This window comes from Crocodylus siamensis, chromosome 8 (genome assembly GCF_052110815.1).
Source record: "Crocodylus siamensis isolate JL-2025a chromosome 8, ASM5211081v1, whole genome shotgun sequence".
NCBI classification, from domain to species: domain Eukaryota; kingdom Metazoa; phylum Chordata; order Crocodylia; family Crocodylidae; genus Crocodylus; species Crocodylus siamensis.
The window spans coordinates 71,796,552-71,820,786 of NC_143402.1; the positions used below are offsets into that span (position 1 = coordinate 71,796,552).

Sequence of the window (24,235 nt, forward strand, 5' to 3'; positions counted from 1 at the left end):
AACAGATAAATAATTATGATCTGCTCAAGTGATGTCACCTTCATGCTCAAATGATGTTATTCTTATGAATGATCCTATCAATCATTCATCATTTACCACCTCAGTTGGCTTGTACATCCAACTGAACATCTGTCTGCCTTAACGGTCCTCCAGTACATCAATATTTAACAAGGATGTGAAAACAATAGGGCATCAAATCAAATACATGGTCTGAACATGCAGCGCAGATTGGCCAAGTTGTGCATTTGAAAATGCTATTGCTCAATAAAGGAATATCCTAAGGAGCTCGTAAAGCACCATATGTGAAGTAAAAAGAATTGGAGTTGAAATTGTCCAGATGACAATGAACAATACCAGAGTTTCTAAAGCTCTAGCAGCACTGAATGTTTATTATTTTAATGAAATATACAACTTTTTTATATCAAAATCCTCAAAAGTGCTAAATCCAACCACTTTAATTTACAAAAGAAGTCTCACTTTCTTTTTTTAAGCTATACTCATACCTTGTTATTTATGTTGGACAAATATTATGAATAGCTACCTACATCTAGTCAACAGTAAAACAAGTTAATATTACTGTCTGTTTAAAAGAGAAAAAAAAAGTACCACAGATATAATCACTGGAACAAACCCAAAAGATGTCCCGAGATCCAAGAATCGGTTTATGAAGCAATCACAGTTTTTGTTTGCTTGTTTGTTGTTTCAGGGAACAATATAAATCAAAGGCAATCTGGCCAGACGTGCGACGGTAATCTGTCCTCTCTCAGTCCACCCCTCACAAGCATGCATTATTTTTAAGCAGGTTTTGTCCCATCAGGTCAGTTCAGATTGTTTTCTTCATTTTCACAGGGCTCCACTTTCTCCCCTATCCTCAGAGCGCTGACTACAGCTCTGGACTGCCGTTACGATGAAATCATTTTCCATGAATTGGTTGGGGGGTGGAGGGGGTGGAGAAGAGAATTTTTTTCTTTCCCTGTCTTGGCAAAAAATATCATTCAGTCATATCAACCACCAATTCCAGAGATGCTCCTAGAGTCTCTCTCTCAATCCATCCCATCTATTTCCATTGTGAAGAATAATCCCTCAGACCAACTCATGAATAAATAGTCAGACAGACACACAAGAGATCTCTCCTCTCCGGGATTTTCCTGGTCGTCTTTAACCGAACAAGGTTCTCTGATTCGCCACAAGTGCCGTTTGACTCTCCCGTCTCTTTGCTTTCTTATTTCTTTGCCTGACTTTCCAGCACACGGCGCTAGAAGCCAGGAGAAGCAGTCCTGAGGACAAAAGGACCAGTCCAAACACCGAGATGACGGATCCATGGGAATTGAAGCTGTATGCCACGGCGGTGACCACCACCCCTGCTATAAGGATAACCACCCCAAAGGGGATAGTGCAACGGTAGCAAGAGAGCTCTGCCCCTCCCGTCGCTGCTGTCAGCTGGCATTCGCTGACCAAGGGGATCGTGGTTACCACGCATTCATTGTTATTGCTCTTCTCCATTGTGATGGGTTCAGGGTACTTGGGAGCTCCCAGCAGCTCTTTAATGGGCTCGTTTGTCATCTTCCACTTCTTGTCTTCCTTAGTGAGCTCTTAGTCTAGGCCAAGTTCTGCTGAAAAGGCCTTCTGCTGTGGAAAGAAGATGCATGTATTCAAGTGACAAGTAGTTAATGATTAATTAACGATGTCCCAGTCAGGCTTACACATACACAGGATTAGGTATTGTGCAAACACAGGTTCTTACCTGGCAAAGATTCATCCTTGGCCTTAGTTTTAAACACACACATCACCCTGCTTATTGCTGTGATTTAGAATCGATTTTCATGGGCTTATGCTTGATGTTAAGTTTATGTACACATTTGCACAGACCCTGACTCGCAGAGCTACGAAAACACTCTGGTTTTGCTTGCATGCCACAGTAAAAAAGGTGTAGAAGGATACAGCCGTATTTTAATATATTGGCATTGCTACAGTGCTCACCTGTACTAATCATATTTAGACCCAAGTCCTGCAAAGATTTAAGCATGTACTTAGCATACAGTTTGTGGTAATCCAATGGACTAGTGACCTGCCTATGTAGAGCAAAGCATCTATTTAAACTCTGGTAGATCTAGTGTTTCTAATGAAGAGGAAAAGTTGAATGAATCTCACCCAAAATAAAGGCAGCATCTAGTTTTCTTTTAAAATTAAAATACAAAATAGCAAATAGTAAAACAACAACTTGATGTTCCAATGTTTTTTGTCATCCAATTATTTATAATTAACTGTATTTAATAAATAGGGAAGTGTGGTTACAAAATCCAGGGAGCTCTTTACAGTCTGACCTGTGCGATATTTAGAAAGGCTTTATAAACCATGAGATTTCACATGCTTTTTTTTTTTTCCACACAGTTTTCTTCCAGGTCTTTGTTCTCTCCTAGTACATAATAAATAGCATATCACCATCCAGATGAGCAGATGTCACCAGGGAATATACCAACTGAGCAATACCAAGTATTTATCTGCAGTTTCATAACACTGAGCATTGAAGCTTGCATAACTGCATGTAACACACATGTCTCTTGGGAGGTGACATGTACATTGGCTGAAAAAATCACTTCTGATCACAGCTTCTTTGACAACAGGTTGCTGTGAGCACAAGAAATGTTGGCTTCAAGCCCCGATGCTCAGAGCCAACTAGACCTCACGTACCCACTGGACATGAAATCAGTTCAGAGTGGTAGTGCTTCTCTCAGGTGGCCTCTCTGGTTTTAATGTAGTTATTGTCAGCATGCCTGGGACGTAGGACAGCGCTTCACTGAGGTTTTACTGGGCAGAGAAGCACAGGGAGACTAAGGAGAGCAGACAGAACTGCAGCTCCCTGCTGTACCTGTGAACACTTTTCAGGATGCGTTCTGGGTTACAACAACCCCCCGGACCAAACAGAAGTTCGCGGTTGGTTCCAGGGGGAAGGGGTACCTAGCTGCTGGCTGCAGCCTGCAGTTGATTCCCCCTAGTACCAGCCCCTCCTCCCTCCCAGTTCAGAATGGGAGGGTGCAAAGGGAGCTCTTCTAGGGGTGCCCCAGCCAGCGCTGAAGGGTGGGATGGGTGAATTGGGGACCCCACCTCAGAGTGGGGGGGAGACTCCAATACACCTGCCCCCAACCTCCAGCTGGGGCTGAAAACCCCCAAACAGAACTCCCTCCACTTCCTTTCCCCCTTCCCTTTCTGAAAACTACTTGGACGCTGGCAAAAGTGACTTGCATTTGTGGCAAAGTGCTCTAATTGATAGGCCTTCTTCTCCCCCCATGAAGCAAGAACATGCTCATTGGAGGCAGAATCTAGCCCTGAGGCATCAAGGCTGAAACTTTCAAACCTGCACAGGGAACCTAGATATCAATCCCCATTAATTTTAAACACATCCCCAAGTAACCTCAGCTTGAAAATATCCACAGCGTAAATAAATACAAAGGTTTGACCAAAAACTCATGCATCTTTAATGTTCTTTATACCAATTTCAATTTTCAGTCTTCTTTTAGAAGCTAAATTTGAAGCTGTTGATTTGGAGATGAAAAATCTCACTTGGTATTTTAACTTTTTTTTTATTTGGACAATCACCCATTATTCCTAGTTTATAGATCTACTTATCCTAGGCTTTCCCACTGTAGACTACTCAGAGAGCATGTCTACATATTTATCAATGTGCCTTTGCTACTGTGTATTAAGTTTAGTATTTGTAAGATGAGGTACTAGATAAGGATGCACTAGCTGTGCTAACGCACAGTAGCAAAAGCGAATGTGTTTTGTGACACTTAATGCACAGTAGACTAATTCTACTGTGCAGTAGCATGGTTTTTGCTGTGACATATTGATGCACAGTAGAACAGTCCACTGTGCATTAAGACATTTTATACAGATGCACCCACAGTAAAGTTAAACTTGCATGGGAATATTAGCAAGTTCATACATATTGTATCTGGGTTTTCTGAAAAATGCAATGGGACTCAGGCTTCCAAATCCCATTTCGTTACAATGGAAATCGGGCATTCAATTCTCTCAGGTCCCATTACAAGTCCTAGCCTGTGAACAGGAACTCTCTTCCTTGTTTCTGGTTTGCCCAGTGCTGAAGGGCTCCAATCCGTAGTGAAGTAGTGAGGATTAATGTAGAGCTATTATGATTAATAACAGCTCATAAGGTGCCTATCTCTGCAGAACCGAAGTGCCAAGAAAGACAAATTGCTGCTTGTATTTCAATCCCGTCTAACTCTTCCCAGAATCCCTCCTCTTTGACACCTCTGAATTGCCACCAGGAAGCCCATCAGTAATCTACTGCTGATACTAACTGAACAGTCTTTCAAGTCAATCTAGGAAAAGGTGTCTGGATTAGATGTTTCTATATACCCCACAGGCAAATGCAGCATGGAGCTGGCCTCCTCTGTAATCCTGCCTTATCTGCCTACTGGGGTTTCAATACATCTGGGCTGGGATTTATTTTAAAAGGACCTATGGGATTAAGGTGAAATGCAAACTGTCATAGGCTCTTCTAAAAACTCTGTTTAATATTATTAAACTGCCCAGCAGCCCTTAATGGGAGAACATCAACTCACTACCCAGACAGTTTAATGAAATAATGGTTTCAGGACCTACATATGTCCTTAGGGTCTCTTCCCTGCCATTTTTTGTGGTTTTATTTATGCGCTCCTGTTTCAATTACAATGTGGCTCACTCACCCCTTCACGGTCCGTGGAGTTCCACTAAAATCCATGGGGCTATATACAGGCACCTGTTTTCATGAAGACTATTTCAGGACTGGGATCCAACTGACCATGTAAGGATGAGTTTTACTAGACAGCAGTTGGGGCTGCCAAGGAACCCATGGGAGTTAAGTGAAAGCTGATCACTTGACTTATTTAAGCTCCTTTGCCAATCTCAGGCAAATGCCAAGGAATGGAGAAATTAGTGTTCCTCTCTCTAAATAACAGAAATGTCCGCATGTTACTATTGACCCTGCAAAATCTCTGCTCTTGCAGAGGAGAAGAAGAACTTGGTTCATGCAAGATACGTATTTACAAATACTCACAGAAGAGTAAATTTTATGCTGCAGCTATTCCTTTAAGGTTTGAAAAATATATATATTTGGGGACATATATACCCAAGATACATTTGCAGGCGTCACTAGGGGTTTAGCCGTCTGCTCCTTTCATTCCGCTTCTCTTTCCTCTACATTCATGCTCTTGTCGCTAACAGTATGATGGAGAGCATCGCTAATGGTATGATAGAGAGCACTCTGTTATGGCTCTGGATATCGTGTATGACTATACGACTTCCTGTGTTCTCTTAAAGACTTTTGAGAGATGCTACCTGCACACCAGGTTACACATGGGATTACATGGAAGAACTGTGAAGAGCTTGGTCAGAAATTTTCTTAATCCCAGGGGGGGGGAAAGGATGGAGGTTCTGCCTTGGCCAGCCTTGAAGAGCCTTACAATAAAGCGTTGGGAATAACCATTTACACTGCCACATATTGTTGTTATGCAGCATGCTTGATCCCCCATGGTACTTAGCAACTCCTGGAAATACAAAGCTCCTTCAATTCCCGCTGACAACAACAGGAGTTGGAAGACATTTGGTTTGTTCAGAGGAAGGCACAGGAGTCCACTCTTAGATAATAAAAGACAACAGCATTGTAGGTACACCATTGCCATAGATGCTGTTCATCAACCACCTCTGGAGACGCTCTAGATATTGTTGCTCTGTTCTTAGAACTTTAAACCATGTTTTAACACCTGCTACTGTTGAAAGAAGCCAGGAGAACTGCGGGTAGGGCTAGAAGACCAATGCTATATCTTTTTTTGACTGGGAGTGGGACCTGATTCTCCATTGCTCTGCCCTTCTTGCAGTGATGTGAATGGACAAAAAGTTGTGAAACTTCTGAACCACAAAGGTGCCACGGTGTACCCACTTCATACTCCTGGAAGCCACTGCAAAGGTGCAGGGCAGGGGGAGTTTGTCTCATCATCCCATCTTTCAGCTCTAGTCACTGTACCAGAACCTTTAATTTTACTGAACACAACTTCTGCCTTAGATGTTCTCAGCATGTTTTTTAAAAGTGAAATGACTTCCCAATGTAATGTTGAAGTGTTTATTTTTTACCAGGTGCACCATAACAGCTGGGAATTTAGCCAAAGCCCACAGAAGAGTAGGAAATCTCCCAGTGACTTGAAGGCACTTCGGATCAAGCCTGTAACGTACTTGTTCATTTTAAAAGCATTTAATATGCATTTCCTTTACTGGTCTATTCCTGCCCGTTATAAGAATCTGGGCTCTTCTGCTTCCATTCTGGTCCCATATAAGTCTTCTTTTTAAGCAGCACATCACATGGGTGCTTCACATGGGGCTTGACAATGTCAGAAGAGACATATTCATGTTCAGAATAACAAAGCACAAACAAGCCTACAGTATATCAAAGGTCACCCCCAGATAGAACCTGACTCCATAGCCAATGGCAAAACTCCCACAGACTTCAGAGGGGCAGCATATTTGTCTACAGCAGGATATAAGTGGGCAAATGGTCATTTTAAACAAATAAACTCAGCTAAGTCAAATAAACAGAGACTATTGAAAGCACGTGTGTGTTCAGTGTATGCATCCCTGGAAAGTACATGGCCAGATCCTCAGCCTTTGTACTTTCATGCAGCAGAGTAATACCAGGGCTGACTGACACCAGCTTGGGGTTTTAGAGCAGGAAACTCTACTCATGATACTCTAGCAAGACTAACGGGACCATCAGTTTACTCCTTGTGAATAGGAAAGTCTTTGCTTTGAGAGGACTTTCCTAAGTGGCTGTTTTCACTTAAAAGGGCAGAGTGTTTTAGTGGCGATTGTAATAGATAAAGCTGTAAGAAATGCTTTTCCTCTGAATACACAGCACCTATAGCTAAGAGTAAAATGAGATTTACTGAAAAGTTCTGCATATGCACCTACCATGTCCATGTGAGATCCATCATAACAAGTCACTTGGCTCGGTAACTGGGTAGAGGGAAGTATATGTTTAAAACGTCTCCTTGGTCAACTAGAGGAAAGTCAGGCAGCAACTCAGGCAGCTCCAGCCTTTGAAGTGTCAGTTGTTGCTTGGATGAAGAAATGGAGGTGACACCGTTCTAGCGTGGAGGTTCTGTAAGAAAGGAATTTGGGTAAATTTGGCTCCTTAACAACAAAGCATCTTCATGAAAATTGGTCTCAGCTGCATAAGGATTCCTGCTCCAGAGTGAATAGAGTAGGAGAGTTTCTACCTCCCTGGCCCTCCGTATCGGTGCTTGCTTTCTTGACCACTTTTGAACTTGTGCGAGCCTTTCCTCTCCTGATAGGACACTCTCGCTGCCAGGTGTCTGGACCCAGGACATCCTTGCCCATTTAGAGCCCCCCTACTGAAAGGCCTGGAGAGGAGAGGATTTGGACGTGGAACTTCGCAATGCAGCAGAATCTAACTTACCTGGTTTTGACTGCTCCGGGTAACAGAGCCCTAGTTCAGCAAACCCAGGGGTACTCTCGCAGCATGAGTCAAAGTCGTCTACACAACAGAACATGGGACTGGGACAGAGGAGACCTGACACTGATTCTCAGCTGTCACTGGCCTGCTGAGTAATGTCAGGCAAGTCCCACCAGCTCTCTGCATTTGTTTTCCATATGTGCAGTGCAGTTCTCCCTGTGCGAGGCACCTGGAAATTACTAATGCATCAGAAGTGAGGTATTATTATATCGGAACACCTCTTTTACACAGATGAACCAAATTCAGTGTCCCACTCCAATGAACACTTTTGTATGGCATTTAATACTGTTTTCTCTTTTTGTTTTTTGAGTTATTTAAAAGAAAAAACCCCCCAACAAAAACAAGATTTTTTTAGCAGGCCTAAACCTAAGTCAGGATTTAATCAAGGCTGGGCCGGTGCAGTAGGACAATTCTGAGGATGCAGCTGGGTTAAACTTATGAACCAGCAAAGATTTATGTTGCTAAGCTTATTCGACCTTCCTTTACTATATGTGTGTGATTTAACACTACATCAGAGGCTTCCATCTGGGAGGTGAGACTAAATACGTGCAATACTAAACTGAACTTACTGTTTCCTTGACTGTGCAAGCTTCCCACAAACACAAGTATGCATTTGCTCAGCCCACACTGTTCTTTAGAAACTTAAGGTAATAAAGGTTGTAACATATCTAAAATCCATTTGGCTGATGTTTGACATAAGCTAATCATAAGGAGATCTGCTTTCTTATCCTCTTAAATATGTTGTTGTGCCTCCTATCTAATGAAGTTACCAGCTGGACTTCGTTAACATCTCCACTGGGAAAAATATATCTAATTTACAGCGCAATCGTGTTGCAGGAAAAAGAAGTGCAATTCTATCCTACATCCAAGGATACAGAAGATAGTTTCTTTAATAGAAATCTTGCAATCAGCCTTACTCGCTTTAAAGGAATGATAACATTGGTTTGAAAACCTCTCCTTAGGATGTCTGTGTTCAGGAAAGCTCCAGGCTGGCACCACATCTAGAACCAGATGTGCCATTCTGTTTTATTTGCTCTTGAATATATTACAGCTTATATAATTAGTGGAGGGGGAGAGAGGGAGCTAAATACATTTTTTAGTCAACAAACCTGATTGACAAAGCAACCTTCATTTCCTTTTAATCAAATGAAGCTGCAAAGCTGAGACAAATGAAAATTTAAAATAATATTAAACTTCATGTTTAATGTGAGGGATTTCCATGTATTGCTCTCTCAGGGGCCAGATTAAGTACCAGACACCTCTGGGTGAGTGCAAAGAGCTGGTGGAGTACATAACTAGCTGCAATCCCTGCACCTTTTTTGGTTTTTTATTCAATATCGGTGGAAGACAATTAAGGGGGGTTTTTTCGCATACAGGTCCCAGGCTTGAATCTCCATTGTGCTGCACCTTGCATGGTCCTTTTGCATTCAAATTTCCGCAGTGCAAAATGCCAGCAAATCATAACTGTTGCGTTTTACACTCGCTTTGCAAAAGAGTGCTACATAAAAAGCAAGGCAATGGAGAATTAGACACTGTGTCAAAATAATGCCAGCGCTCATCTGGGGTTTAGTGGGCAACCAGAAACCCTGATCCTGTAGCCTGCGGTCTCACTGAAACAGAGATGACTGCTCATGTCAGCAAGGCTGAACGATCTATCCTTGGCTAAAAGAGGTAGCAGAGGAGTGTGTTACACGCCTGCAGACTACGTGAGCATGTGTGCTTCAGTACACTTCTACATGGAAGAATGGCAAAGCCGACATTCAAGGAAATCACACCTTCTCATTTTGCAGCTATAATCCGGATTGAGGGGGGAAAACAACTCAGTACAGTTTAGAAAACTCTTCAGGAGATCTTGCTCTCGAGTGGGCTTGCAAAACCCCACGCACGCCTAGGGTACGATAACACGACGTTTGCCATGTCCATAATCAAATATTAAATAATGGGGAAGAGCAGTCGAGACCAGGTTTACACTTGCCAGACCCTCTGTGAGTAGGCAAGACGGAGCAGACTCTCAAACGAACGGGGCTGTCCTCACTGGGAACTTGTACAATACATCAGAGCTCAAAATTAAGGAAAATATCGGACCGCACGTCTGCTTCCCTCTCATGGAAAGAGATTTATGCCATTCATGCCAGATTCTGCCTGGAGGTAGAAGCTTCTTTCGGCATGGCACGAAAGGGCTCCAGGGCTCCAGTTTTACAGTCTGGAGGCGTCTTACTTTGTTCCTTTGCTTCACCCAAACCTACAAAATCCTCTGCAAATTCCCTCTTATACAAGGGGGTGAAACACTTAAAAAAAAAACAAAAAAAACCCCACTTACCACAAAAGTTTAGCATTATTCAAGTCCATTGGGCTTCGCTACCAGGAATCCCTTAGAAACCCCTACAACTTTTAGGATAGTTTTGCCCAGCGAAGAGGGAAGGGAAGAGAAAGGAGTCCTTGTACCTATGCGACTCGGAGCAGCCCACAGCTCCCCGTGAAAAGCAGCCTCCCCACACAGCCCTGCCAGCCACTGAATTTGCTTCAGCAACAAAGAAAAAGGCAGGAATCAAATCCCTCCAGCCCTCCCCGCAGCGAAGGGCTGCTCTCATTCATCTCCCGGCACATGGCTGGCAGAGCCAGCGCCTCTGAAAACTTCGCTGCCCAGCCGCTGCGAGAGAGCCAAGAAAAATAACCAGCTCGGATGAGAGCACAAAGCGCTGCTCCGCGGCGCGCACCTACCTCGGCCCCGGCCGGCGCGGAACTGAGCGGCCGCTCGCGCGGCGCGGGAGGGGATGCGCTCGCGGGCAAGGGACTGTGCGCAAAGTGCTCGGGGAGCTTCGCAGCCCATTTAGGGACCGGAGAAAATTCAGCTCGAGCAATCTCCGCTCTTCCTGCCCCGGCCAGCTGACTGTGGCCAGACAGGAGCGCAGATATGCTTGCAAGAAAACAGCCGTCCTGATTGGTTTTTATTTTTTTTTGGTTTGCATTGCTGTTTTGGATTCCTTCGTGATTTTGGTTTTTTTGCTTTGGTTCGTTGCTTTGCGTTTCTATTTTTGATTTAAAGCGCTGCTTTCGTTCATTTGCATGATTCCTGCCCCCAGCCCCCGGCCCTGCAGGATTGCCCCGGAGCCTTGGGGGATTAGACCTACGTCTCCAGGAGACTTCTGAGATCCATGACTGGGCATTCGTTAAAATGCCTATTGAATGTTGAATCCGATTTATACAGGAGTCCAGTGGGTTTTAACAGCCATGTGCATTTGCCTTCCCCACGTAAAGTCTATGCACCATAATCAATTATGTGCTGAAACCTCCCAGAACAGACTCAAACAGAGTTAGCAACCCTAAGTCCACGGTGCTGGGTGCTGGACATTAATTATACAGCTTCACAGATTCCAGATTACTCTCATCCATCCTCTCTGAAGCACTAAGCACCCTGCTGATGTCTCGTGCACTCCCATGCCAGGGAAGCAATCAGATGCCATGGTGATGGGCACCATTTGCAAAGGCAGATAGAAAAATGGGTGCCTTTTACAGCAGGTCCAGAAAGCCACCAGATCTAGGCCCTAGCACAGACAAGACGCTTGCCTTCTCCTTGCACCCATCCTCCTACAAAGTTTAAGTGAGATGCGGTGACGGGTACTTGCAGGGTGCCCTCTGTGCCCAGCTGAGCCCCACTCACTTGAGGGGGTTTCAGAGGGTCTGCTAAAATTGAAACCATTGCAGGATGGTGCCTAAGTCTGATTTTAAACATAGCAGTGCCTAAGGGTCTGGCCAAAGCACAATACTCCTTGAAATCCAAAGGGGCTTCTGACGAGAAGGAATGTAACTTGTACACTATTTAGAAACACATTACCAGAGCAACAAAGTTCAAGTGCATTTATCATTGCCAATTAAAAAAACATGTTAAAAGCATTTCTGTACTTTAATCTATTAATTAGATGTAATGCCAAGTCTTTAGAGGGGTTTTTGTTTTGTTTTTTTATATTGTGGCTTTCTTTGTTTACCTCGGGTGAAAACAGAAAGGTTTGCCTTGAAAGGCTGGGGAAGGAAATGTTTTGATTTTTGTGGTTAAGTTTACCCACAGCTTATATTTAAAAGGCACTGTTTTATCAATGACTGATAGACGAGCAAGGCAGCAGCTGTATTTAATCAGCTACCCTATGACTCTGAAGATGTACATGTCCTTTTGACTCCTCTTTCGGAGTATGAGATCTGGGCCCCGTGAAGTTAATGGAAGCTTTGCTGCAAATTTCAGTGGGGCCAGGATTTCTCCCTTTGTCCAGTGCTAACTTTTTCCTGGTAGAGAAGACCCCTGAGTTATCCTGTCATGGGCTCTGCCTCATCCAGAGTCAGTGAGAGGGGCTCTGGCAGACTGCCACCGCTTTGTACAAGAAGGTTCGATTTTCAGTCTTCCTCTCCCACCCCCTCCTGTGTCCGTGTTCCCAAATCCTTTCATCTAGCCCACAAAACAGGCTTAGCACATAGACTGGAAGGGCATCCCGAGTCATTGAGCCCAGGCCCCAGCTACCACAGGCAATCCTGTTATATGATCCCTTTCATAAATTGATTGGGCTTGATCTTAAAAGCTGTTAGGACTCTTCATTTCCATCAGATGGCCCTAGGAGAACCTCACTCCTTGGATGGTTCAACACTTTCTGATTTCCTGCATGGGCAGTTTACACCAATCTGTTCTTGTGCCAGTACTGACCCACAGCTTAAATAGCTCTGCTCCCTCTCTGGTGTTACTCTTGTGACGTATTTATGGAGAGCAAACACATCCCATCTCAGCTTTTGTTCTGCTAAACTAAACAAGCAAAGCTCTTTTAACCCTCCCTCACAAACAGACTCTCCATTCCCCTGTCGTCCTAACTGCCCTATTCTGAACCCGTTCTGATCTGAATTCCTCTTCCTTGGTCACGGACAACAAGAACTGGAGACGTGTTCCAGGTGACACTTGGTATAACGACGGTAATAACTACCTCTACGGGAATTTCCTCTCCTGGTGGCAAGTGTTATCTTGTTTGTGCTAGGGCCCAGATCCCGTAACTTTCCAGACCTGCTGTAAAATGCATCCTTTTGCGCCTATCTAATCTATCTGCTTTGCAAACAGTGCCCATCACTATGGTATCTGACTGCTTCCCTGGGATGGGAGCGCACAAGACATCAGCAGGGTGCTTAGTGCTTTAGAGAGGATGGATGAGAGTATGAGAATAAACCAGAATCTGTGAAGTCGTATAAACATTTCATTTCCCTTTTTTATGGGCACCTCCTAGCACTTCATTTTCCTTTCTTATGGGCACATCAAATTCTGGCTGATAGCCATCCTATGATCCATCCTGTTAGGAACGAGGAAGATTTTCTCTGTAACCTCTCCTTCCACGGGCTACTGGAGCAATAAATAAAGGCTGCTTCCCCCCCTTTGTCTCCTTCTCCCAGGCTGTTAACTTACTCCCAGAATGCAGCACATTGGGTCACGCACGGAGGAGAACAGGCAAGGCTCTAGTTCCCCCACATCATACCTCCTCCTGTCAAACCTGGGAGTGCCTTGTTAAATCTGAGGAACTTCCCAGAAACAGAACTTTACAGAAGATTCAGCATCAAAACTGGAGGTACTGGAAATGTTAGGCACCTGCTAAGCAGGGGTTTCAGAATCGCAGTTGTTCGATCTGACTCGAAAGAGTTGTAAAATGAAAGACCCTTCCTTCCATCTGGCTTATCTGTTGCCTTATGCAGCAGCTCTGAGAAGGCATGAGCCGTGATGGGGCTGGGGCAAGAGACAAGGAAATACCATGCTTGAATGTTCAGAGTCCCCCAGGACAGTATCTTATAGGCTTTGGAGATAGCACAGGGTGGCACCAGAAAACTGAGCGATACTAGTGCTTTATTTATTCAATCCCATTTTCAATCTTTCATGGCTGCCTGTTAAGTGCATATTAACATCTCTCCCTGGCTTCATGGGATATTACACGATTCATCTGTCTAGTAAAGAACAACCCTTATTCTCTTCTCCTCATCCTCTACTGCTTTTTTCCTTTTATTTCATCCTGGTTAACCCTTCCCATCCCCAACACTCCCACGGAGTCCACTCACTGGAACACGAGCAGTCTTCCAATAAGCTTAAATACATTTTAAATTGTACTTAACATGTTTTGCAAAACACTTGCTTGGGGATGGAAAAGGAAGCCAGTTAATATAATGGGCCAAACCCTTGGCTCATCTGTATTACTGAAGCTCCACTGAAGTTAAAGCAGCTACATCTGTTCTGGCAGCTGAGAATCAGTTTATAGATATCTGGATGAGGTACTCACTCTGCAAATCATCACACTGATATGAAACAGATGAGCTAATAATGATAAAATGATGTTCCTTGGCATGATAGGTATCGGTAAAGAGGTTGTATTCTTTGGAGCCTTAGATCCTGCACAGTGCTTTGAGTACATGAGAAACCCTATTGATCTGACCGTGTAAAAGAGTAGGGACTTTGTTTCTACCCTTTTTGATTCTCACTTGCTTCTCTGGATGACCTGGAGAGGGCAGAGACCAGCTTCTGGAGCTTCAAATGATTATTCTGACATTCAGCTGCTTTTCAAATTTCATAAAGTTCCTGTTTGAAGAAACGCACGCCTTGTGTGGACATGTACCTTTAACACACAATACAACTGCGCTACCAGCAGCTAAAGCTTGAATTTTGCAAAAGTTGGTTACAGAACATTTTGAACCACTTACATTGCAGTTCTCTACCTGGTGCCTATAACTGCAAGAAAATGTTGCAACAAACAGAAGAAACCCATGCAAAATTACATGTTCTCCAGAAATTTTTCTATGTGTCTGGTAAATTACCATATTGCATTACAGAAGGTCCTAGACATTTTTACTCAGATTAGCATCTTTCTATGTTTTTTACATAAAAACTAAGTAAGAACTATGCCTGTAAGAGTGTACAGGACAAACAAAGGGAGAAAGTGGGAAGGAGCACAAAGAGGTGACGAGAATTTCCCAAACTCTCATAGCAGGCAAGTGGCAGGTCTCTTGAATGAAGGCAGGGTAGATAGATACACACCTTCTTGGTAACTGTTGAGCCTCTGGATTATGGTGTATGCAAGAGGTCTATGCGACCATTACGCCAAGACTTCCAGTGCATATGCCTAGGCAAGAGTATGGAAGAGTAGAAGCTGCCCCCGATCTACACCCTCCCACTTCAGACCATTGAGACAGAGTCCAAAGGCCAGACCGAGTCCAGACATCCACTGCCTCGACGGTTGTAGCTTCTGCTGGAGAGCAACAGATTGGAGCTGCTGCTGACTGCCTAATGCCTCAGCGATGACATATTTCTGTCAGGGTGATGTCCCTTAACCTTTCTCCAACTGAGGAGTACTCACAAGGCAGTAGGGACTAGGGTTTTGCGGCACCCTATACTCGTCTTACTCCGGAGGTTGCAACATTCTGGTATTTTATAGGAGCTACCTGGCTACGAATAGCTCCCCCATGTTGCCACCATGTCCTCCAGTCCAATTCAATGTCTGTTCATACCCAGAATCAATATGCACTTTATAGGCTAAATAAATATATAGAGAGAGCATAAGTTTTTGTGAACTGAAGCTAACTAAATCTAAATAATTTAGAGCCTACACAGAATTCTGTACTTGACTGTTTTGCTGCGCAAAGAACATTACAAGTTCAACCAGCTTCCCCACTACTTTGATTGAATTACTTTGTTACATATTAGACACTGTAGACTCCAAATGCCCTGGTAAAAAGGATGACAAGGAAAAGTGTGTGTGCGTGTGCGCGCGCGTGCGTGTGTTCAGGGTGAAGGGGAAATGCCCACTGGAAACTTGCTATGTAGTGCATGGCAATTTGTGAAGCACTGTGGCACAAAGTGTATATATAAATCCCCAAAAGTGAAGTTAGCCAAATATGCAGTTGACAATACATGTAGCACAGCTGTCTGAGTTTCAACACAGGTTCAGCTTCTGTTTACAATATCCAGAACAAGCTATGCTCCTGGGGTCCGTGGCCCCCTTCATAAAATTCATATGAGATAATTTACGCAAGTCCTACAGTTCATCTATGTCCCACAAAAATGATATAGGCCTCCCTCTGCTCAGGATGGAGAACAATCACAGAGGGAGTAAAACACAACTGCTTGGGAATTGAACACACATGATTTAGCCCTTCATTTTAAGTACTTTGAATACTGAAAGCAAAGGAATGGGAACCAACTCAGCAAAGTACTTAAACATGGGATTAAAGATAGGTATGTGTTTAAGTGCTATGTTCAATAGGAATGGATGTAAGCGTAGGTCAAGACTGGCTGTCTTTCTAAATGAGATACTATAGCTCAGGCAGAAATGATGGGCTTGCTACAGAAAATACTGAGCAAAGTTCTTCTGGTCCAAGTTGTTCTGGAAGCCAGATTTATTGATCTCCCAATGAATCTGAATGCTGGGGCTTATAGTTAAGCGCATGCATAAGTACTAGCAACATTGCAGAACTGGGGTTTTAATGATACGAAGAAATGAGGAATGGGATAAAATCTACAAATACAATTACATATGCGCAAGCGTCAGCAGGATTAGAGCCTCAGGTACAAATTCCCTAGGGAAGAACTAGGTTGTTCCATATGAGCATACAGAGTGTAACACAATGGCATCTTGATCCCGATTACACCTCTTGACATAGATTCATAGATTCATAGAAGTAGGGTCGGAAGGGACCTCGTAGATCATCAGGTCCGACCCCCTGCCCTGGGCAGGAGAGAAAAGCAGGCTCAAATAACCCCAGCCAGGTAGATATCAAGCCTCCTCTTAAAGACCCCCAGGGTAGGAGCCAGCACCACTTCCCTTGGAAGTTGGTTCCAGATCCTAGCCACCCTGACTGTGAAGCAATGCCTTTGGATGTCTAGTCTAAACCTACTCTCTAACAACTTGTGGCCGTTATTCCTTGTTACCCCGGGGGGCGCTAGGGGAAAAAAGATCTCTCCCAAGCCCTGCTGGTCCCCCCTAGTGAGTTTATAGATGGCTACCAGGTCCCCCCTCAGCCTTCTCTTGAGAAGGCTGAACAGGTTGAGGTCCTCTAGTCTCTCTTCATAGGGTCTGCTCTGCTGTCCCTGGATCATGCAGGTGGCCTCCTCTGGACTGTCTCAATGCTGTCCACATCCCTCCTGAAGTGTGGAGCTTATACCAGAATAAGACTGTTGTTAGGCTCACTTTGAGAAAAATGTCTATAGATGTATGTACTCCTACTCCAATCATTAATCACTTCCAATTAGAAAGAAATGTTGAACGTGGATGTGATATTACACAACTGCCCACAGTAGAGGCGTCTTCTGCTACATCTGGCCAGTGTCAGAGACTAAACAAGTCAATTTAGGCTTGTATCTGTGTTCTGAAGGGCAGTCAGGGGCTTTGTTGCATTGTTCTGATAGTGAATTTGAGCTGCAACAAGAGCTTTTGATAGTTTGATACGTAGATTAACAGAGTTTAAGGCCAAAAGTGAACTCAAGATCTTGCAGTTTGATCAGTATAACAGTGGCCATAGAATTGTATGCAGTGGCTCTAATAAACGTTTGTCTCCTCTTGATGTGAGTGCTTCAAGACATGGACTAACAGCCTATCACGTCTCACATTATTTCCTTTCAGTAGTCAATCACCCTCACTATTTAAAATGTATGCTGCACTTCTAACTAGAATGTTGGCTCATTTTGACTTCTTCCCCTCTATTTCTTCCATGCTTTCCTCGGCTAGCCACGCTGATGTGTACACTCCCATGCAAACTCTACGTAAGAACATGCACAGGCACTCTGTATAGTTCAAAAGGATTTTTCTGTACTTGTTTTATGTTTACTGTACATACCTTGAGCAAGTCAACATTCAGCCCAAAGGAAAGCTCTTCAGAGCAGAAAGAATTGTTTCAGATTCATAGATTGTAAGGGGCTGGAAGGGACCTCGCAAGATCATCGAGTCCAGCCCCAAGCAGGAAGGGCAAATCTGTGCCATTCCAAGAGAGTGCAGGGCTTCATGTGTGTACTGTCAAAATTGTATTACATGTGAAAGGAAACATTTATAAATATTTTTCCATCCATTTCACACTGGTTAGAACATAGGGAGTGGGAAAAGACCAGCATATGCCAAACCAAATGAAGAACCAAACAAACTCATTTATCTTTTGGATAATACAATCATTAAAAATAGGGTTGGAAGGGACCTCAAGAGATCGTCTAGTCCAGTGCTTCTCAACCCATGGGTCATGACCTAGAAGTGTGTAGCAAGCATATATGAAAGTGTCACAAACAAACTTTAAAAATTGATTTTCCTTTAAAGAAGAAAAACATGGGAAATGGCAGGCGTCCCTCTGCAAGCTGGTAGAGTTCCAGCCTGCGAGGGGCTGCTTGGGGTTGTGGGAAGCAAGAGGAGTGGGGCGGGGGGGGCATAGACAATGCATTGGAGGGAGCAGGGGGCCTTTGGGGGGGCACACGCGCTGATTTGTGTGCTTACAACAGGCATGTTCAGGAGCTGCCTCCATGTCCCAGTGGCATTTCCCAGCACGGGAAAGTGAAGTGGGGGGGGCAAGACCCATTGCTGCCACTGCCACTGCCACCACTAGGACCCTTGACACCAGCCATGCTGCCAGTAGCATATGGATGGTGGGGGAAGCTGTGCTGCCCTTACCTCCTCCCACCACCAACTGCTCTTGTGTTGGGCTGCATCCCCATGCCCACTGTGGACTCACAAATCTGTGGAGGCATGTGCTCCCCATTTCCCCCAATGCATCGCCTGTGCCCCACTGGCCCCTCTGATGCATCATCTATGCTCCCCACCTCCATTCCTTGTGCTGCTGGTGGCATGGCTGGCACAGGGGTCCTGGCGACGGTGGCAGCAGCAACGAGTCTCACCACTCCACTCTCCTGTGCTGGGTCCTACCTGCTGGGCTGCAGAGGTGGCTCTTGCCCATGTTAGTCCAGACAGGCTGCAGCCCCGTGCCTGCTGTGGGCACAAAAATCTGGAAGGGTATGTGCCCCTACACACCTACCTCCTGCCCCGCACACTGGGAGCTGTGTCCTGGGGGTGTGGGACAGTGGGTCGGGAATGAGGAGAACCAGCAGGGCTGAGTAGGTGGGGATCAGTGGGTTGGGACTGGCCATCAACGTTTACAAATGGGTCCCAGTACAAAAAAGGTTGAGAAACACAGATCTAGTCCAACCCCCTGCTCAAAGCAGGACTGTCTCTGGCTAGATCGTTCCAGCCAAGGCTTTAAAGCCGGGCTTTAAAAACCTCCAAGGAAGGAGAGTCCACCATCTCTCTAGGTGATTTGTTCCAGTGCTTCACCAACCTCTGAGCGAGAAAGTTTTTCCTAATATCCAACCTAAACCTCCCTTGCTGTGACTTGAGGCCACTGCTCCTTGTCCTGTCACCTGCCACCACTGAGAATAGTACAGCTCCATCCTTTTTGGAACCACACTTCAAGGAGTTGAAGGCTGCTACCAAATCCCCCTCAGTCTTCTTTTCTGCAGACTAAATAAGCCCAGTGCCCTCAGCCCCTCCTCAGAAGTCATGTGTCCCAGCCCCCCCACCATTTCCATTGCCCTCTGCTAGACTCTTGTTCACATCCTTTCTGGGGGGAGGGCAAAAACTGGACACAGATGTGTCCTCACCAGTGCAGAATCAAGGGGAATAATTAATTCCTTTAATCTGCTGGGAACACTGCTACCAATGCAGCCCAGGATGCCATATAGCCTTCTTGGCAACAAGGGCACACTGCTGACTCATATGCAACTTACTGTCCACTGTAACCCCCAGGAAAACCACCCACCTCAGGGGGGAACTCAAACCCACAATTGCTGGTTTGAAAGGCCAGTGCCTTATTTATTAGACCACTGGGGCCAAGGGCCAGATTCAGCCCATAGGGCTGTCCTGCAGCCTGTTCATCCAGCCTGTGGATCAGTCCCAGGCCACTCATCCAGCACATGGGGCCAAGTGATTGTGGAACAATGGCCACAAGCTGAGGGAGGAGAGGTTTAGGTTAGATATTAGGAAGAACTACTTCGCTGTAAGGGTGGCCAGAGCCTGGATTAGGCTTCCCAGAGAGGTTGTGCTCTCACCTTCCCTGGAAATCTTCAAGAGGAGACTGGACAGGCACCTGGCTGGGGTCTTATGACCCCTCCCACCCCCAGTGCTCCTTCCTGCCCATGGCAGGGGGTCGAACTCGATGATCTGTCTAGGTCCCTTCCGACTCATTGATTCTATGTTTCTATGATTCTATATGTATTGGAGTTGTATAATTTTGGGCAAGATTATACTTTTAATTCATTCTTTCCTCGGCTTAATTTTCCAGAGTGACCATGTTGGGTAAACAGCTCCACATCTCAAAGTCTCCAGTTTGCTTAACCGATTAAGTAAAAAAAATTAAAGTGCATTATTTGTTGATAATACTTCATAATATTTAAAATAATAGTTAACTATTCATTTACTACTAAAATATATTGTTCAAGAAAAGTACCTGATTGACAGCACTAGAGAATGGTCAAAGATGGGGTGTGGCCAAGATCTTAAGTAATGGCTAGTGATTTTTTGTGTACCTACCTCAAACTTTTTAGGTAGGATGATAACATCTCATAATAAGTACCAAGATTTAGCAGTGCAAGGCACTGTATCCTATTACCGGTATAGCTTCTCCCTTCTATTCACACACTGTTTTTTCCATTCCTATCTACGAGAGAAAGTCATTAAAAATAGGCAGATGGGGGTGGTTGTTATTTATTAATATCCTGCTAAAAGTACAAGGGTATGACATAGTCTGTGAAGAGAGGAGACTATATGAGATTAATTATTCTCTCCATGAAGACCTTTCCAGGCAGGAAAATCCATTATTTTTTGCTTCATACCTAAACATTATCACATGACTCCCTGCCATCTTTTGAGGATGTGTTCAGATCCATCCTGAGGGTTACTGGGCAGCTAGAATTTGCTTTGACCCTAATCAGAGTTAAAGGATTTCAGCACCTCGCAAGTATATGCCTATCAAATGCCTATCAAAGACATTCGTACTTAGTTTTCTATATGAAGAATGATCAGCTCTAAAGATCACATAAAAGCTTTATACAGAATATAATCAGTAAAACAATTTAGACTCAAAAGATGCTGTATCTAAAAACTGCGACCTAAATACTAGTCTTATGACAAGTGTCAAGGCCATCCAATACTGCCACAGAATTTCTGGATGAACCAAACACAATGGAACAAGCTGGGTGAATAGATGAATGCATGGCAATCGAATCCAGCTAGTCCCACATCTTTATTTCATCTTCCTGAAGTTCTCAAAGTGCACCAGTGCCACACTGAGACAGATACAGGAAAACACAATGTAGCTCATAGCTTTCTGCCAGATATTGAAGCCAAGCCTCAGTGAAATTCATCTGGGGCCTGAAAGGATCAAGTAATATGAAAATTGCTGACAAATACCTGGTAAATATTTGTCTTTGTATGTTTTCCTAAGAGAAGAGGCTCTTCTTATCCTCAAACTGCTGTTTTTTATTCTGCACTACTGACATCAATGAGGGATTTGCCATTGACTTCAGTGCCAGCTGTATTCATCCTTCCAATAGATCCATTATGGTATAGTTTTTAATCAGGTAAAGTAATTTCCATTATGGATATCAGGTGGGATTTTCAACCTTAGCAGTTTAGGACCACAAGTCTCATTCCAGACCTAAGTTACTGAGATGCCTAACTTCCACTGAAATGTGTAGGAGTTAGGGATTTGTATACTTTCAAGGAACTTGGCCCAAGTACTGAGTTTTGTTGAAAATTTCAGCCAAGACCCACAATATAGTGATCTTCTGTTTTTAATTAGTTTTGTGTGTGGATTTCTTTCTCACTGAAACACAAAAAAAGGGAAACTCCTCTGTTTTTGTACAGCGTCTAGTACATGAACCCCGCATCCAGGACTAGGGCTCTCCTCTGTTTTAGAGCAGTACAAATAATAGACAATAATACTTTTCTAAAAGGGAATAGAATTTGATTCAGAAGAGTATAAAGGCCATTTTCAGAACCACTTGCACCTTTGTTCTTAGGTAAAATCACACCCCAATATGGCAGCAAGCAGAAAGGAGCCTCGTATAATCAAAAGAATATGGTTTATTTCAAAGTATTGCTCACTTTTTTGTGAAGGAACCGGGGAGACAGGAGACACAAAGTCATACAACAGCTATTTCAGTGCCATGCAGACAACAAAATGCAGAACCCTTACTGTAAAATATCAGGCAACTTTGAACAGCCACTTTTTTAGTTATTTTACACTGACAGGGCTTCATAAGATAAGAGATCAAGCTCATTTGACTTGCCACATGCTAAAAGTTAGCCTCTGATTCACAAAGGCAAACTTTTCTTTTCTTTTGCATAGTAGGTAAAACTCGGTGTTTTTTGGGATTTAAACATGATTTACAAATTTGCATACAGATGAATTTCAACTATTCATTTTTTTGGAATGTGCATTTGCTGATCCTAAAAAGTGCTGCCTTAGCAGAAGTGTGGCATTTACAAACAATGTTACAATTTACAAACTGTGGAAGAGCTATTCATCACAGCTTGAAAATCAGTATATCACGCTGCTCTCGGGACTGGATTCTTAGTTGATATAAACCACCGTACCTCCACTAAAGTCAGTAGTGTGGTGCAGTTTGATATTTAGCTCAACTGAGAACTGAGATCTGAGGGTTTAACAATGTGAAAATATTAATCACCAAATGTTTTTGTCGAAGAGTGAGTAGCTGGTTGAAGTGACAAGGCATAAAATCTCTGTGGGATTAAAAAAGGATGCCAACACATAACATACTGTATATGCATGTATAGAAAAGGAATTTTGCTTACCCTGATTTGTATACAAGCAGATAATCTATGATCTGGCGTACAGTGATTACTTAATTTAAGATTCTGGGAACAAGTCAAAGTCTTGCTGTCAAATTCATGCGTCAAGGGAGGAATGTGAGAAACTATTATGCCATCTGCCACAAGCTTCTCTCCAGGCGTTTTCTGGAATACTTACAAATTGGCTGCTTATGGATCACGCCCAGCCTCACTATCCAACACGCAGCCAGCCAGAAATCCTCACACCCTGATTACAGACCAATTGGCAGGGATGGGGAGAGAGAGCTGATATAACTGGATTCTTTGTCAAAGCCAGGAACCTGGTAAGGAAGGGAGAAGGGTCTAATTTTTGCCAAGATCGGATACAAGTAACCCACCCATCGGTAGGTCTGATTCAGTCCTGTAGCTAGGAGTCATGGGGTCCAAACAGGGAAATCTCAGGGGAATCGGAGGATGGCAATACTCACGATAGGCATACACAGTCCCTAGAAACTCAGCACCCCCTGTATGCGGCTCCATTTGATCTACTGACTGCTGAGCGACTCTGCCAGTCGCTCCATCCTATGGGACCCCACAGCACTTCACGCAGTAAGAGCCAAATTTGGGGGAGAGCCCGAGTGAATCTGTGTTGGTATCGTATGCAGCTTCCCCTTCCCCCTTGGGATGCGAGCTGCACAATTCAGTAACCATCCATTTCTAAACCTTCACCCTCCATTTACACTATTCCCCCCACCCCAAGTGTGTTTGTTCTTGGAACTGCGCCACTGGAAGAAAGTGGGGACAGCCATGCTGTGCGGCCTCCTCTATACGTGCCTAGGCCCATATGGACAATTGCCCTGAGATTGAATTCCCCAACCCATAGATCCCAATCCATAAAGAAAGGGTAGGGAGGAGCATATATGGGCAGGAGGAACAGAGCACCTCAGATATACTGGGGGAAGAGGAGAGAGACAGCATCCCCGATGTAACGCACAGACTTGTGCTACACACACACACACACATTGAGGGTAATATGAGTGTGTTTGTATGTATTCCCCTATATAAGCGGCACCAGTCTCTCTGTATGTGTGGTATTGTCTTCTCTCCCTGTGTGTTACCACGTGCACATACACACACACACACGGGATAACTGCCCTACATAGATACATGTGTGCTCTCATGCACACATACACACACACCACAAGGTAACTGCCCACCCCCCCATAACTATGGGGTAACTCCCCCGAGTGTAAACATATGCACATGGGGTAACTGCCTCACAGACACAAACAAGGGGTAACTGCTTCACACGCACACACACTAACTGCCTCATGCCACACACACACGCAGTAACCACACACACACGGGGTAACTACCTCACGCATGCGGACACACACGCATGCACACACAAACATGGGATAACTGTCTCTCTCACACACACACACACACACTGACCGCCTCATGTCTCTCTCTCTCCCTCTCACACACGCACGCAGATACAGGGTGACTGTCTCTCTCTCACACACACACACACACACATACACGGTGACTGTTTTGCTCACACACACAGACCGCCTCATGTCTCATGCACGTGCACACGCGCACACACACTGCCTCACGCCATGTCTCTCACACACACACACACACACACACACACACACACACACACGGGGCAGCTGTGTCGCGTGCGCGCGCACACACTGACCGCCTCACGTCTTTCTCACGCGCGCACAAACACACCCAAGCACGGGGTAACTGTTTCGCTCGCGCGCGCACGCGCGCAAGCACGCACATCCCCCCCCCCGGCGCCGGGATGCCCGTGCCCCGCCCCCCGGTGCCGGTGGCGGGTCCGGACCGCCCATAAAAGCCCCGCCCCCTCGCC

At 44.6% G+C, this 24,235-nt stretch overlaps 1 protein-coding gene across 4 annotated transcripts; it reads right to left on the reverse strand.

Moving 5' to 3' along the window:
- Positions 1-371: 371 nt before the first annotated feature.
- On the reverse strand, positions 372-10,481 carry TMEM100 (transmembrane protein 100). 4 transcript variants are annotated; one of them, XM_090060507.1, is made up of 3 exons: positions 10,250-10,481; positions 6,964-7,153; positions 372-1,626 (listed from the first exon to the last, which is right to left on the reverse strand). In XM_090060507.1, exon 3 carries the CDS (start codon positions 1,561-1,563, stop codon positions 1,159-1,161), a length of 405 nt encoding a protein of 134 aa, XP_089916633.1. In that variant the 5' UTR covers positions 1,564-1,626; positions 6,964-7,153; positions 10,250-10,481; the 3' UTR covers positions 372-1,158. The 4 variants fall into 4 exon arrangements, with proteins under 4 accessions (XP_089916633.1, XP_089916630.1, XP_089916632.1 ...); XM_090060504.1 differs by having other exon boundaries at positions 372-1,629; positions 10,250-10,473; XM_090060506.1 differs by lacking the exon at positions 10,250-10,481 and adding an exon at positions 9,849-10,215 and having other exon boundaries at positions 372-1,629.
- Between the last annotated feature and the right edge of the window lie 13,754 nt (positions 10,482-24,235).